At 42.9% G+C, this 17,046-nt stretch overlaps 1 protein-coding gene across 2 annotated transcripts in view; it reads left to right on the top strand.

Annotated features, from left to right (window-relative positions):
• C1QTNF3 (C1q and TNF related 3) overlaps window positions 1-17,046 on the top strand; it is a 115,090-nt gene that overhangs the window by 78,677 nt on the left and 19,367 nt on the right. For both annotated transcript variants that reach the window (XM_082274306.1, XM_082274307.1), the window contains exons 4-5: window positions 1,367-1,496; window positions 6,249-6,348. In XM_082274306.1, the coding sequence (XP_082130432.1) occupies window positions 1,367-1,496; window positions 6,249-6,348 (230 nt within the window). The remainder of the gene's footprint in view (window positions 1-1,366; window positions 1,497-6,248; window positions 6,349-17,046) is intronic.

Below are 17,046 nucleotides of genomic sequence, written 5' to 3'. Positions count from 1 at the left end.
TACCACTCAGTACATCATTCATAGACTTTGACAGACTGCCTACAGTAGGGCTAGACACTACAACTGTCCCTTCTGCAGGCACTAAAACGTCAGGGGGAAACACACTGCAGCTGGACAGCCCTGTGTGCAAGGGTCCTCAGCTGTCCACAAGTCTTTAAATACTGTATGTCAACTGATGTGATGCTCTGGACTCTCTCCATCTGCAGAGAGAAGTTATATTATGATATCTTCTTCCCCATGTTCTCCTTTTCTTCTCTCTGCAGAAGGATCTCATGGGCTGCTGTTTATTTGTATACACTGTTTTGGTCACATACTTAGGCTCCATTCACACTACCGCGACTTGTCAGCCTGACAAGTCGCGGTCCCTCGCGGCCCATTGACTGGTACAGGACCCGTTCTAATAGGAGCGACGCAAGTCGCTCCGGCTTAGAAAAAGGGTCCTGTATTACTTAGGGGCGACCTCGGAGCGACTTGCATAGACATTCATTATATGAAGTCCGTGCAAGTCGCGCCAAAGTCATGCCGCTTCAGTGTGAATACGGTCTTACATCCTTCTGGGTAGTACTTATTTATATGTTGTCATAATTTCTAGAGAGTGCGTATATCAATATCCTCCTGAAGAAGCGGATCGTCCCCGTGAAACATGTTGAGGCAGAGGCGTAACTAGAACCTTCAGGGCCCTGATGCAAGAAACCATGAAGGGCCCCCCAGACCCCTGGCCGGGGCCCTTACCTTCAAGCCCAGGGCTCTTCCCACTAATCCTGGGGCTCTTTACACTCGTTGCATGGCCTTTTATTACGGTCCCGCAGCAGGATTCTTTCACAGGTTCTGCAGTGGGCCCCCTTTTTGCAATCTTGTGGGCTCCCTTCCTGCAATCTTGGGGCCTCCCCACAGTGGTGCAATGCCAGGGTCCGGTCGCAAGTGTGACCTTTGCGATCCTGGAAGTTCACCCACTGGTTTGCTACCGGGCCCCCTGGAGCATGGGGCCCGGTAGCGATTGCAACCCCTGCATCCCCTGTAGTTACGCCCCTGTGTTGAGGAATATACGCCTAACCATGAACTTCTGCACTCTGTTTTGATGAATAAGTATCTAATTGTTCTGATGTGTAATGAACTGTTGTCAGACGATTTGTCTGTTTTCTTTTAATCATAATATATTGTATTGTATTACATTTTGTACTTTTTTAAATATATGTGAGCATTTTTGAACCAAGGTACCGTGAAAGTCTGATCATTCTCTTTCTTTCATCTCCCCCCTTCCCTTTTATAAATACATGTACAGACACATGTGAAGGGAAAGTAAATAGAGGAAAGTGGTACATGGTAGTGGCTAAACCTCTCCTTACATCGAGTTTTCTTTCTGCAGGTAGCCTTTATGGCCTCAATGGCAACTCACTTCAGCAATATCAATAGTGGGATCATTTTCAGCAGTGTGGAAACTAATATTGGAAACTTTTTTGATGTCATGACTGGAAGATTTACAGCTCCTGTAACAGGTATGTTATTAAAGAAGAACTTTTTACTTAAAGCTGAACATTAGGTAAGCAACTAAAATGTTTTGAGAAAAAATGGTGAAATACCAAAATTAACTGCGCGAAGTGGATATTGATTGCACAAAATGCACTAATTAGTGCTGTGTTGTCCCTTTATGTAGATCGTGAATATTAAATATTAATTAGTTTAAATAAATAATTATATATGAATATGTAATTTGTGGGAATTTCTTCCACACTGCAAGCAGCAAACAAAACGTATACAACGTGATAAATGTGACACGAGGGTAAATATTGCGCTCAACAATGATATTCACAAAAAGTGCTTAAGTGCGTGAATAAAATAGATAAAAGCTGATATACAAGAAGTCCAATAATGCTTAAAAACCATTAGTAGCTACAACACCACAACAATGGATAAAAGCACAAAAAACAGCTTATATGCATAAATACATAAATAAATAAATTAATAAATAAAGTCCTTTTAAGTGCTTAAAAATCAAGGTGATCAAATAGTTAATCGCAGCAATGTTTAAAAGCATAGACTTGATAGAAGTGATGTGAAACCTTCACCTCCACACCTTCACCCAGTGCTCTTAATAAATACTCCTTACCAGAAGGATATGACCCCCTATAATCATAATATATTGATCACCTTGATTTTTAAGCACTTAAAAGGACTTTATTTATTCATTTATTTATTTATGTATTTATGCATATAAGCTGTTTTTTGTGCTTTTATCCATTGTTGTGGTGTTGTAGCTACTAATGGTTTTTAAGCATTATTGGACTTCTTGTATATCAGCTTTTATCTATTTTATTCACGCACTTAAGCACTTTTTGTGAATATCATTGTTGAGCGCAATATTTACCCTAGTTTCACAACTAAAATGTTTTCCTAGGCAAAACTTTTTTTGACCCACCATGAGATTTGTATTGGTGTTTGTGGGAAATTCAAAATTTTAGAGTTGTCCCCATTTCAAAAGGCAAAGCCAAAGCCATCTTCCAGCACACCTGATCCAGGGACATTCTCCACTTTTGAAGAGGTCTTTAAACTTCTTCTTACATTCACAGGACAGGGAGTGAAGGAAAATAAACCACAATGCTTACCAAATTCATTTATGTTTAATGGCTTCCTGAATTTTAGCTTTAAAGTAAACCTGACCTGAGAAAAATAGATGAACTTGAGAATGCTAGTTGCACATCTGTCATGTTGTTTTAATGGATTTAATACTTTCTGAGTCATTGATTTGGACTAAATAGGAATATCAGAGATCAAGAGTGTCAGAAATCCCATCTGTATACTAAATCAAGGTCAGGGACACCAAGTGTTGATTACACTTTATGGCAGAATATACCATATGACCAAAAGAAAGGGCATACAGTATGAGTTGGGTGTTTCTGTTAATGTTAATGCTACAAGATACAAAGATATTTTAGAGCATTTGCCCTTCCAGCCTTGTGACAACAGTCTGGGGAAGTCTGTTACAACATGAACGGAAAGCTCAGATAGGAATTTGGTGTGAAGAAGCTCAAGCAGCCTGCACAGAGACCTCAGCTCTACTGAACACCTGGGATGAATCTGAATGCAAATTGTGAGCCACATCTTCTCGTCCAACATCAGTACCTGACCATAGAAAAGTTCCTTTGGCTGCCTGATTAATAATTGTTACAGATACTTTCTAAAATTTTGTGGAAAACATTTGCAGAAGAGTGGAGGCTGTTAAGAGTGGAAGCGGGTTGGGGGTTAAATAAATTCTCATGGTTTTGGAATAGGGTGTCCAACAAGCTTATATACACTATTTACCAAAAGTATTGGGACACCTGTCTTTACAGGCACATGAACTTAAATGGCATCCCAGTCTTAGTCCGTAGGGTTCAATATTGAGTTGGTCCACCCTTTGCAGCTATAACAGCTTCAACTCTTCTGGGAAGGCTGTCCCCAAGGTTTAGACATATGTCTATGGGAATGTTTGACCAGACCATTCTTCCAGAAGTGCATTTGTGAGGTCAGGCACTGATGCGAACAAGAAGGCCTGGCTCGCAGGCTGTGCTGTAATTAATCCCAAATGTGTTCTATTGGGTTGAGGTCAGGACTCTGTGCAGGCCAGTCTAGTTCCTCCACCCCAAACTTGCTCATCCATGTCTTTCTGGACTTTGCTGTGTGCACTGGCCCAAAGCAATTGGTGGAGGAGGGATTATGGTGTGGGGTTGTTTTTCAGGGGTTGGGCTTGGCCCCTTACTTCAAGTGAAGGGAACTCTTAAGGTGTCAGCATATGAAGACATTTTGGACTATTTCATGCTCGCAACTTTGTGGGAACAGTTTGGAGATGACCCCTTCCTGCCCCAACATGACTGCGCACCAGTGCACAAAGCAAGGTCCATAAAGACATGGGTGAGCAAGTTTGGATTGGAGGAACTTGATTGGCCTGCACAAAGTATTACAGTATTCGAATATTTAGACTAAATGTCTTCATATCAACATTCAATTATCAACACAATAATACACAATAGAGAAAAAAATGGAGGCGGACGGGCAAAAGGAAAAGAGGAAAGAGAAAGAAGGGAGGGAGGAATTTCATATGGAAAAAATGAGAAGAGAGGGTGGGGGGGCAAATCCCACTAGCAATTTCTTCTCTCCTATCTCTAGGATCCTATTACCTGAGAACCTACAAATAACCTCCAGGCCATCCAGATCTCAGAATGTTTCTTGGACTGGTTCTTAATAGATGCAGTTAACTGTTCCATAATTTGAATATCCGATACCCTATTACGCCATTGTGCGATTGTGGATGGAGTGGTTTGTTTCCACAGAGCGGGTATACACGCTTTTGCTGCATTTAAAAGATGTTTTGAAAGTGAGTTGTTATACCCTTTAGTGCCGGTTCACACTGGGGCGACCTGTGAGGCGACCTGGTCGCCTCACAGGTCGCCGCAGGTCGCCTCCCATAGGGAAGCTGCGGACCCGTTCTAATAGGAGCGACACAAGTCGCTCCGACCTAGAAAAAGGGTCTGGAGCTTCTTTGGGGCGACCAGGAGGCGACCGCCATAGACTTCAATGTTATGAAGTCCGTGGCGGCCGCTCCGAGGTCGCAGCGCGCTGCTCGCACCGCGATCTCAGAGGTCGCCCCTGCAAGTAGCGTCGCGGTAATGTGAACTGGCGCTTAAAGGAAAAAGGAGTTGCTGGCGAGTCTACAAGAGACCATCCACTAAGGTTTTTAAATGCAGATTTTACTTCTGACCAAAAAGTGTTAATCCCTGGACAGTCCCAAAAAATGCGTCGGAGGGAGCCTTCCATGTTTTAACAATGCTCACATAGAGGAGACACTTGAGGATTAATCTTATAGGTTTGAGTTTAATACCGCTTTATGTCTGTTTTTTTACAGATTTACCCTCTATTTGCTCTGGTGCTCATTGTCACCTGACAAAAAGTGATGAGAAATCTAAAATTTTACAGCTGAACGAGATTAAGGGTGCAATCTTCTAATGCACACATATGTGACACTGTGGAGTTAATTTACTAAAGGCAAATAGGCTATGCATTTTGCAAAGTGCAGTTGTTCCGGAGTTTAGTAAATGAGGTAAAAGGAGGGGAAAGCACCTCTTGAGTGTGGTAAAAGTTATTTTTATTACAGCAATAATGTAGTACCTTACATATAGGTAAGGAAGTAAGTGAGTCAGACGTGGCGCTCCGAGAGCGGCTGGTGGTGTTTGCAGCTTGACAAAGGAGTGCGCATGCCCAGGATCAGACTTCCGCGCAGACTCCGAAATGCGTTGTGAGCCCAGACTGCCCACACTTCCTGCCCACACTCCCGTGACGTCAGACGCCGCCGCAAGCCGCTGGCCGCCGCACCAGCCTCCTCACCGCTGGTCTTGGAGATCCGGAAGACAAGAGCAGGCCTCTCCCGTCCTCCGGAACCCAGTGACTGCCTGGATGCCTGGAAGCTGCACACACCACCAGCCACTCTCGGAGCGCCACGTCTGACTCGCTTACTTCCTTACCTATATGTAAGTTACTACATTATTGCTGTAATAAAAATAACTTTTACCACACTCAAGAGGTGCTTTCCCCTCCTTTTACTTTTCTGCATAGAGTTGACTTCACTCCTTCGGTCAGCAGCCCTGAGTGCCCTTCGATCCATCCATCCACTCCTGGATCCACCCCGGACCCGTTCATCCCTCACTGGATTCCAAGTCGAATTAACCCTTTTTTATTCTCCAGAGACTCGCACATGAACTCTAAATCCTCCCCTTGTGCATACCCACCATATTACTAAGCCGACCTGTATCCGGTTTTCAACAGTGATACACGTCCTAACCCTGTATTGCAGCCGAAACTTTCCAGCACCACCTATGAGCGCCATACTGCCTACCATTTTTTACTAGTAAATGAGGTAAGGCTTCACTTTGCAAAGAATACCCCAATCTCGTGCAAGGGAAAAAAAAAAAAACAGCATTTTTGCTTGCACATGATTGGATGATGAAGTCAGCAGAGCTTCTATTCTACTCATTTACTAAGCTCTGGAGCAACTGCACTTGCAGAGGGCAACTGCAAATTTTCAAAGTGCACAGTCTATTTGCCTTTAGCAATCAACCCCTGGGCCTCTAATCTGTATAAAACATGAATTTTAACCAAGACTATTGTGGGCTGGATCGCCCATCATACGGACAGATGATATTAGCCAAGTAGTCCTGCAGAGCCCAGTAACAGTTGCACAATCTAATATGGCAATTTTTTTTTTTTTTTTTTTACAGGAGCGTACTTCTTTACTTTCAGCATGCTGAAGCATGAAGAGGTGGAAGATGTCTATGTCTACCTCATGCATAATGGGAATACTATAGTAAGCATGTACAGGTGAGTTTTCTAGACATTGCATTACTTCCATAAGTTCTGATTCCTTCTCTCTACAGAAAAAGAAGGCTTATGATCAGGCACTGGGCTGGGCTGTGCGGCTGTTGGCCCTGAGTGGTAAAACGTCTCCTTTCAGATATTGATCAGAGTGGGACCCATTCATTGACACATACATGGTATTACATAGCTACCTGCTCCCTGTTCAGACCTGTGATATCTGCATCTGACAGTCTTCCAGCCCAACCTTGCTTAAAGAGGAAGTAAACCCTCCTCTGCAACTTGTACCTTTAGGTAAGCCTATGATAAGGCTTACCTATAGGTACTGTAAATATCTCCTAAACATGTACCGTTTAGGAGATATTTACCTTACATGCAGCCAGTGACGTCACTGGCGCATGCGCTCTGAAGGAACGGCCGCTGGTGCCGTTTCTTTAGAGCCCCGTGCCGTGACCGTCAGCTCCCGCGCGCGTGCGCGGGAGTGACGTCACCGCAGCTCCGGCCAATCAGATGGCCAGATGCCGCGATCCCAGAAGACGGGCGACTGAACATGTCGCCCGTCATAGAGGTAAGCGGGCGGCACGGCGGGGGCTTGTTCTAAGGTAAGTATTTCCTAATGAACTAGTGTGTGATGCATACTAGCTTATTATGTCTTTCTCTTTCAGGGTAAAAAAAACAGAGGTTTACAACCTCTTTAAAAACTCTAATTTATCATGTGACTGAATACTGACAAAAGAAGCTTATGATGGAATTTGTAAAAAAGAAAATCAGAGTGAACCATGTCCTTCAGTTATATACAGCTTTCCCTATGCACTCCAGTCAAAGAGGCACCTTGGCATGCTTTGTGTGGTACATACCCCCATATAAATCTGTTTCTGCCATGAATGGCCTAGTTGGTTGTTCTTGATCCTAGCCCAAATGCTCTCACTCTACCCCTGCTTGTCACTTCACTCCAGGTATTATACACTATATTTTAAAAAGTATTGGGACGCCTACCTTTACACATACATGAACTTTAATGGCATCCTAGTCTTAGTCCATAGGGTTCAATTTTGAGTTGGCCCACTCTTTGCAGCTATAACAGCTTCAACTCTTCTAGGAAGACTGTCCACAAGGTTTAGGAGCGTGTCTATGGGAATGTTTGACCATTCTTCCAGAACGCATTTGTGAGGTCAGACACTGATGTGGACAAGAAGGCCTGGCTCGCAGTCTCCGCTCTAATTCATCCCAAAGGTGTTCTATCGGGTTGAGGTCAGGACTCTGTGCAGGTCAGTCAAGTTCCTCCACTCCAAACTCGCTCATCTTGTGTTTATGGACCTTAGTTTGTGCACTGGTCCAAATCATTTGGTCGAGGGGGATTATGGTGTGGAGTTGTTTTTCAGAGGTTGGGCATGGTCCCTTAGTTCCAGTGAAGGGAACTCTTAAGGCATCAGCATACCAAGACATTTTGGACAATTTCATGCTCCCAGCTTTGTGGGAACAGTTTGGGGATGGCCTATTCCTGTTGCCATATGACTGCGCACCAGTGCACAAAGCAAGGTCCATAAAGACATAAAAGAGTGAGTTTGGGATGGATGAATTTTACTGGCCTGCACAGAGTTCTGACCTCAACCCGACAGAACACCTTTGGGATGAATTAGAGTGGAGAGTGTGAGCCAGGCCTTCTCGTCCAACATCAGCGCCTGACCTCCCAAATGCACTTCTGGAATAATGGTCAAACATTCCCATAGATACACTCCTAAATCCTTGTGGACAGCCTTCCCAGAAGAGTTGAAGCTGTTATAGTTGCAAAGGGTGGGCCAACTCAATATTGAACCCTACGGACTAAGACTGGGATGCCATTAAAGCTCAAGTAATATTTGGGCCTTGTCATGACCATGCCTATTGGATGTGTCTAGAGTAACACACAGGCTTGTCTTCTTGTGTGCACATCAATGTATCTTTCAGGTCCGTGTTTTCTTGGCAAGAACAGCGCTAAAAATCCCTTTTGTCACAGGTGTGCATCAAGCATTTTTATCTAAGGCCGGTCATTAAGATATATAAAATCTAAGGATAAGGATGCCCAAGACCACTAAAAGAAGGGGATGTGGAATTGTATAAAAGCTCTTATTATCTCTCACATTTTTGGAGAGACAAAATGTCTCTGGCCAACCTAATAGCAGCTGAGCCTTGATTTCCTGGTCATCATAGAATCTCTATAGACCCTTATCACACCTCAGCAGAAAGGCCCCCGCTCCTCTTATCCTAATGCCTCTAATCTAGTTCCTGACAGATGTCAGTTACTGGTATTAACGCCTCAAGCCAATCCATAGATTGTCAATACCACCTGTAGGGTTCTGGGTAATACAGTCTATCTCTCTGACCTTCTGCCATTTTTCATTTATCAGAGTTGGAGATTATCACTCATTAAAGTGCAGTAATATATAGCACATGTTAAAATCTGCTTTTTTTTTTTTTTTTTTTGCTAGAATATTACTTTAAACCCCCAAACAGTTATACATTTTTTTAAATCAGAGATTCATTACAATAAAATTGTGGCAGTAGAGATTTTTTATCTTTTGTTATTTGTGTAACTGTTTATCAAATGCATATTTTCAGGAAAAGTACACTTAAAGCGGAGTTCCGGCCTCAAAATCGACACAATCGATTTTGTGCCATCCGATTGCTGAGTGTCACCTGAAAAACAATTGGATAATCCCGATTTTTTTTTTTTTTACTTACCTTGTTTCAGAAGAAAATATGCTTACCTTCCTTCCACTTCCTCCCTCTGCGGCCGCGGCCCGCGCCGTCACTTCCTGTCCTGCAATGCGTCCTGGGAGCTCTTACTCATCACTCCCAGGAGGCAATGGGCAGTGACGTAGGCGGCCAGCCGCTCCTCTCATCGCGTTATTTGCAAATAGGAAATGACGCGATGACAGGCTTCCCTATGGAAACCCTTACTATGCCGATTGCATAGTACTGGGCTGCATTCATCTTGCACAATGAGCTAGAACCAGGAAGAAGGGAATACATTTACATACTGCGGCTTCGGATAACCACAAGAAAGATGGCCGCACTCAGCAAACGTTTTTAAAAGTAAGAATTTACGATTTAAACTAACTTATAAAACTATGTAATACGGGATTAGCGGATGTATTAAGGGCGATGGATCACTATTTGGGCAGTATTTTTATTAAAAAAACTATTCTGAGGCCGGAACTCCGATTTAGCATTAATTGTAGTGCAAATACAATATAATATTACTTTTTGTTAAAATATGAAAGGTGGAGTGGTTGTCTGGAGTATGGAGATACCAAACATGTCCAGCTTCAAAATTGCCAGTCTGTGCCATCGCAAAAAAATGTAAAACTCAAAATTCTCCACAGGAAATTCCTTAAAAGCCTTTACAGGCTATCAGTTTAGAGTTAACTGTGAATTATGGCTCTCACTTTGATGTTAGCCTAGATACCTCCCATACATGCAATTTATGTTCACATACACATGCACTTTTGCATTTGGGTGTGTACAGGGACAATGGAGGTGTTTTTACATTTTTTTTTTAAATAATAATCTAATTGTTTCATTTATGTTTATTGTTATTACAAGGGAGCTAACAAGCCTTTTATTTGGAGACATCAGGGATCTATTATGGCACTTTTCCACTGCAAGTACCGGCTTGGCTCCACTTGGCCCTGCTTGGTCCGGTTTGGTTTTCCACTGCATGGTACCACATGGTACGGTGTTGGAACAGTTCGCTACGGTTTGGTACGGTTTGCTTTTCTACTAAAGCAGTACTAAAGTAAGTGGGTGTGATAACAACGATTCTCTGACCAATCAGTGGCTAGTAATGACAAACAGTCAAGGCTGCATGCAAAGGATTGTGGGATATGGTACCGGTACGGCCCTCTTGGAACAACAACTGAGGTGGTACTGTTTATGGTACTGTTTAGAGAGCCGTACCGTTCGGTTCCATGTAGTGGAAAAGTGCCGCCGTACCGTACCGAACCGTTCCTACACCATACCATGCGGTACCATGCAGTGGAAAAGCACAAAAGCGAGCCGAACCGTTCGGTTCCATGCAGTGGAAAATCACCTTTAGACCCCCAATTTCTCCCCTGTCTTCCACTGCAGATAATCAAGCATGGATCATGCTTAATTATGGGCAGCTAAGTGGCTAAGTGATAAAACTAAATTAATACCCGCGCTGGTAGATCAGCTAAAAAATATGTGAATCAATAAATATAAAGTGCATGAATCGTGATATATGCAGCAGCTGCAACACTAAGCAAATCTTAGAAAAATATTACAAACCAAAATTAAGCAGCGCTAGCATTAGTGATAGTGCACATCATGTGAAAATTAATAATATAAAATTTAAAGAGCATAAAACCATAAAGGAATATAAAAATAAATATAGAAAGATAAATATGAATATAAAAATTTTTTTCGTGAAAAAATATTATGGATAAAACAAAAGTCCTTATATGTGATCCAAATAAAGTGCTCAGGTGCTGAAGATTATTCAAAGTGCTCCAAAGTGGTAGGTGACCCCTCTTGGTTCCCCATTCACCAAATTGCCAGAATTTTTGAGCCTTGGATATATATTGCACATAAGCCCTCTTTGCCAGGATCTCAGAGATGTTTCTCCATATAGCCTTGGATAAGGATAGGTATAAAATCCGCCTCCGTATCCACCATTTAAAATATAGAAAGGCTGTACATGGTGAAGTATGTTCAAACAATTTATTGTGCTTAGTAAGTCAAAAACATACTTACAAACATGTATTAGTATAAGCGCATGTATATGCCTCGTGTGAGCAGCACTTGGCATGCGTTCCACGATGCGGCCAGGAAGTGTCAGACCGGAAGTGACGTTCCGTCTCGTCCGTAACCGGAAATTACGTCAACGCGTTTCGCCGTCCTCCACGGTGTTTTCAAAGACCTTCACGAAAAAAATTTTTATATTCATATTTATCTGTCTATATTTATTTTTATATTCCTTTATGGTTTTATGCACTTTAAAATTTATATTATTCATTTTCACATGATGTGCACTATCACTAATGATAGCGCTGCTTAATTTTGGTTTGTAATAAGTGGCTAAGTATTTATCACATTTGCCTAGCAGCCCTGAGGTCGTTGGTTCAAATCCCAACCATGGCACTACCTGCCTGGAGTTTGCATGTCCTCCCTGTGCCTGTGTGGGTTTCCCTAGGGTACTCTGGTTTCCTCCCACACTACAAAGACATGCTAGTGCATTAATTGGCTCCAGTCTAAATTGACCCTTGTATGTGTATGTATAGATGTGAGTTAAGCCTAGAACATACTATACGTTTTTTTTTTGTTTTTTTTTCAATCCAGCGTGCTGAACGAAAAAAAAACTGAAGAGCTCGGGAGGAGATCCTGTACTAACAATGTGATGTTAGTACAATGATCTCCCTGCTGAGTTATTGTGTTCTGACAGGGGGATGCCCCCCCACCAGAAAACACCAGTCAGCTTTTCCAGGCAGACCTTTTGCAGTCATGCCCTTTGACAGAAGCTAAACGTTCGACCAAACACATGGGCTGAATGTCCACCAGTTTTTATTGGACCGGTCGATACCGCCCAATATTCAGCCTGTGTGTATGGTGCCTAACGTTCCTATCCTGAACACTAATCTTCTGCGTTCAGGAGAGGGAGGTTTAGCCTAATCTAAAGTGGAAGCTCCTAAATGCTGCTAAAAGCCTGTGGGGTTGATTTACTAAGGATAAATAGACTGTGCACTCTGCAAATGTAGTTACTCCAGAGCTTAGTAAATGAGGTAAAGCGTCACTTTGCAAAGAATGCCCAATCACATGTAAGGGAAATAAAAAAAAATGCACCCTTGCTTGGACATGATTGAATGATGAATGATGGAAGTCAGCAGAGCTTCTGCTCATTTACTAAGCTGTTGAGCAATTAGGCTCCATGTACACGGGACGTTGTTAAAAGTCCCTTTGAATGCTGGAATTTTTAGGTCCTTTGAAACGTCCGTTAGGTCACGTTTGCACCCGCGTTTAGCGGGCGTCTGCGTTTAGAACCGTTCCTAGAGGTCAAAAAAATGATTCCCCTTTAAAATAGACAAAAAAGCGAACGCTAAACGCGGGTCATCGCGTTCGGTCGCGTTCGGCCGCATTCGGTCGCGTTTTTGCGTTTGAAACGCCGGGAAACACACGTTCGAACGCAAATAATTGCGTTACAAAAAACATCCCTGAACTCAACTGCCTGCAAATGACTGTAAACGACCCTGTGTACATGGACAGATAAGATAACATGTAGGTGGGTTCAGGGGCTTCTGAAAAAAACGCCCAACTGCTCCTAAACGGCCATTTACAACGTCCCGTGTACATGGAGCCTTACTCTTGCAGACTGCAACTGCACTTTGCAAAGTGCACAGTGTATTTGCCTCTAGTACATCAACCCCTTTGTATATATGGACACATAGGGGTTGATTTACTAAAGGCAAATACAATTTGCACTTTGCAAAGTTCATTTGCACTCTGCAAGTGCAATTGCCCCGGAGTTTAGTAAATGAGGGGAAGCTCTGCTGACTTCTATCATCCAATCATGTGCAAGGAAAAATTCTGTTTTTTTTTTATTTTCCTTGCATGTGATTAGGTATTCTTTGCAAAGTGAAGTTTTACTTCATTTACTAAGCTCTGGAGTAACTGCAATTGCATAGTGCAACTGCCCTTTGTAAAGTGCACAGTGTACTTGCCTTTAGTAAGTGAACCCTATAGGCTTTCATGGAGTTGAGTTTAGGGGATTTGGCAAAAAAAAAAAGCAACAACACCAAAAGAACACCAGTTTACATGTACACCAGTGTACATGAAGCTTGACGCCGCCCATTTACATTTAACAAATAGGACATGCACCATTTTTTCCAGCAAAGCTCACCACAACATACTTTGAACAAACATGCACTGTCATTGCTGACCTCCTCATGACTCACCACACCACACTTTAAACATCTAGTCTTCCAATGCGAACCTCCTCCTTCTCCTCCAAAAAAAACTTTTTGTGGCTGTCGGTGAAACATAGAATAGAAACAGAAAAGTGACTGCAGAAAAAAGACAGTGGTCCATCGAGTCTGCCCGTTTTTTTTTTTTTTTTTTTAATACCGGTTTTATATTTTTTTGTATTTTTTTTTTGTTAACTGTTTTGTCTGAGTATGGATCTATAGTATGTTTGAAGACATGCCTGGCTTCAATGCTTTCTGAGTCACAGATGTAGAATGAATATGAAGCAAGTGAAGTGTGAAATCCTGATCAGATGTGTTCTGGGTCAGTCCCTGAAAAAGTAATAAAATCACTTAGAATTATTAAATTAGATTGAGAGCCAGGAAACAGACATTTTAAAGAGAACTCAGCAATGACAGTCTGTCCATTCTTTTCCCTTTAAATTATAAATATGACAGAGAACACTTGTGAGAATTAAAAATAACTTTATGATGAAGTTCGGCAATGCGTAATGAATGCTTATTGGAACTATGCCCTTGAGCTATATAGTACACAATAATTATTATACAAAGTGTACTTTGGTGTATTTTATTTTCATACAGTTGCTCATTATCATTAAAAAAAGAACACAAAGCCTCTATTATAAGCAAAAATGGTTACTTTTTTTTTTTTTGTCTGAGCACATAAAAAATCAAGCACATTTTCCAGCTTAGCTCTTTCATTAGATGTAATTGTCATATATGCCTTTTTTACTGGAACAATGGAGTATTGGTCTCATGTAAAGGTCCAACATACCCTATTTAATAATCTCCATTTGTAAGCCCAGACAGTAGGGAGCAATTAGCCTGCTTCACTAAAATGAAAGACAATAAATGTTTTTCTATTGCATGCATTATTCTGTGCACATATATCAGAGCACCGACCAACCCCCATGTGGCCTAACCAGCACCACCCAGTAGCCCATTCTGAACCTTCTTTAGGCCTTACGACAATGGACCCCAATAGCAGCTTCACCCAGCACCTGTTTGCTTCTGAAAGACATTCCCATCTTGAGGTTATGAGAAGGAAGAGTCCACACTATGAAAGCCTTTTCAACTTTCCACTGAAACATGGTTACATAGTAGTTGGGGTCGAATAAAGACAATAGTCCATCCAGTTCAACCTGTGTAGGTGTGTATGGCCGTAATCATTTCTCATACCCCTGAATGTTCTGATCCTTGAGATAGACATCCAAGAGTCTTTTAAAAGTAGCCATACTCCCCGCAGTTACTACCATTTGTGGTAGAGAATTCCACAATCTTATTGCCCTTACTGTAAAAAAACCCCTGCGTAGCCTGAGGTTAAATCGCTTCTCCTCTAATCGCATTATATGGCCTTGAGTCCTCAAGCATTCGTTTCGACTAAATGGAAAAAAAGGGGTGCATAAACTGCGCTAACCAATCAAGTGTATAAGCTGCTGGCACAAACAACTGACAAAAAGGTTGATGCAAAGGAAAATAAAATAAAAGTGCAGCGCTAATGGGTGAGGAACTGCAACAGTTCTCAATACAAACAAATAAAATGACATATGTGATCAGTAAATGTGAAAATCTGTAACTGAATACAATCAAAAAATTCCATATAGAGTTCACAATGGTAAGTGCACGTGGAGTAATCCAGAACAGAGAGGTGAATCTTGATACTGATATCCCATCACCAACACCAAAATAAAATTGCGCTCACCAGATGCTGTTGACCCTGAATACCAAATAGCATGAGGGTCAAAAAGGCTGTTAGGATGGTATAGGATTCCTGAAACAATCTGCAACCACGGATGTCTCCCAGGTGTATATCCAGCAGGGTAGGTAGAAAGGATTACTCACAGAAATCCAGACCCATGTGGAAATAAACCAAAGGAAACAGACATAGTGTAAAACCCAAATAAAAAGTTTATTAAAAAAGGGGAATAACACTCACAAAATGTCCAATGGTAAAGGCAGTAACAAATGCAAGTCTGGCTAAACAGGCTCGATCCTAATGCATTTCGTCCCACAGGACATTCTCAAAGGATTTGACCAGCTGGTCCCTGGTCTCACCTGGCCATGGATTTTTTTTGTGGAACTTTCTGCAGCTCGAGGTTACACGGTTATCCTCATAGTTGTCAACCAGTTATCCAAAATGTGCCACTGTGTTCCATTTAGGCGGCTGCCTTCCACTCAGGAGCTTGCCTCAGTGTTTGCCAGGAAGGTCTCCCATTTACATGGGTTGCCTAAGAAGATTGTCTTGGACTGTGGGAGCCAGTTTGTCTCTAGGTTCTAGCACACCCTTTGCTCCCAGTTGGGTATTCGACTCTCCTTCTCTACCATCCACAGTCCAATCGTGCCGCTGAGCGTTCCAACCAAGCTCTGTAGCAATTTCCCCGCTGCTATATCTCTGACCTTTAGGACAATAGGGTTGATCTGCTGTCCTGGGCCGAGTTTACCAGCAACTCTGCCATCAACTCATTTTCCGGAATGTCTCCATTCATGGCCAATTAGGAGTCCCAACCCGCTGTGTTGCCCGAGTCATTCTCGCCACAGGACATCCCGGCTGTGGAGGATCATCTTCGTGCCCTCTGTTCCTCTTGGGTGCAGTTTCAAGAGTCTTTATGGGTCTCTGCACAGCGCCAGAAGTTCCAGGCAGACCGGAGACGTTTATCTGGTCCTTTGTACCAGGTCGGGTGTGGTTGTTGACCCGTAATCTCAACCTCAGGCTGCATACTCCAAAACTGGCACCTCGTTTTGTTGGGCCTTTTCGCATTCTCTGTAAGGTGAACCCGGTGGCCTATGCCCTTGGTCTTCCCCCTGGCATGGGTATCTCCAATGTCTTTCTTGTGTCACTTTTCAAGCCACTGATTTGCAATTGCTATACTTCTTCACTTCCTCGACCTTGTTTCATTCCTGTGGGCAACACTGAAGAGTATGAGGTTAGCAGCATCTTGGATTCTTGTCTGTTTTGAGGTCAGGTTCAATACCTGGGTCACTGGAAGGGTTATGGTCCTGAGGAGTGCCCCAGGGTTCCCTCCACTAATGTTCATGCTGCCGCCCTTCTCCGCGCTTTCCATGCTCGCTTTCCTCAGAAACCGTTTTTTGCTTCACGGAGGAGGGGCCCTTGAGGGGAGGGTACTGTCAAGGTCTTACCTTGCCCTCCTGTTGGCAGCCATCTTGGACATGTGCAGACTGCTGCCTCTTATAAACTCTGCATTATTACTTGCCTGCTGCCTGGGTGTTGCACAGTGATGATGCTGCACACCTGACTATATCAGCTGATGGGTTGCAGTCCTTGCCCTTGCGTTTGTGCTCCAAGGTGCATCTCTGCTAGCAGTCTTCTGTTCTCCGTGTTCCTCTGTGTATGACCTGGCTAGGCTGACAACTCTCCTGGCTCTCGACCCGGCATCGGCAGACGACCCGGCATCGGCAGACTACCCACTTATGGACTTTACCCCGTCTTGTTCCTGCTCTCACTTCCTTACTCTTGCTGTGTGTTGTGTGTTTATTGTTGTTTGCTCCAATAAACTGCTTTATTTTACCTGCATCCCGGTGTCATCTGGTTTCCTGGTACCCTGACAGTAACGCCCCGCCAGCCTGTGTCTTAGAGTAACAGGGAGGTGAAGCCACCATTTATCTACATGTAATATCCCACATCCCCCTTTGTGTTTAGCTGGTTAGTGGGCATAGAGGAGGACGGAGGGAGTGGGCTGTCATTTACCACTGTGTATACGCCCACATG

Source organism: Pelophylax lessonae (assembly GCF_965119305.1).
Source record: "Pelophylax lessonae genome assembly, chromosome: 1".
NCBI classification, from domain to species: domain Eukaryota; kingdom Metazoa; phylum Chordata; class Amphibia; order Anura; family Ranidae; genus Pelophylax; species Pelophylax lessonae.
The sequence above is the reverse complement of the archived record's forward strand: the minus strand, read 5'-3'. Positions and strand labels throughout refer to the sequence as shown.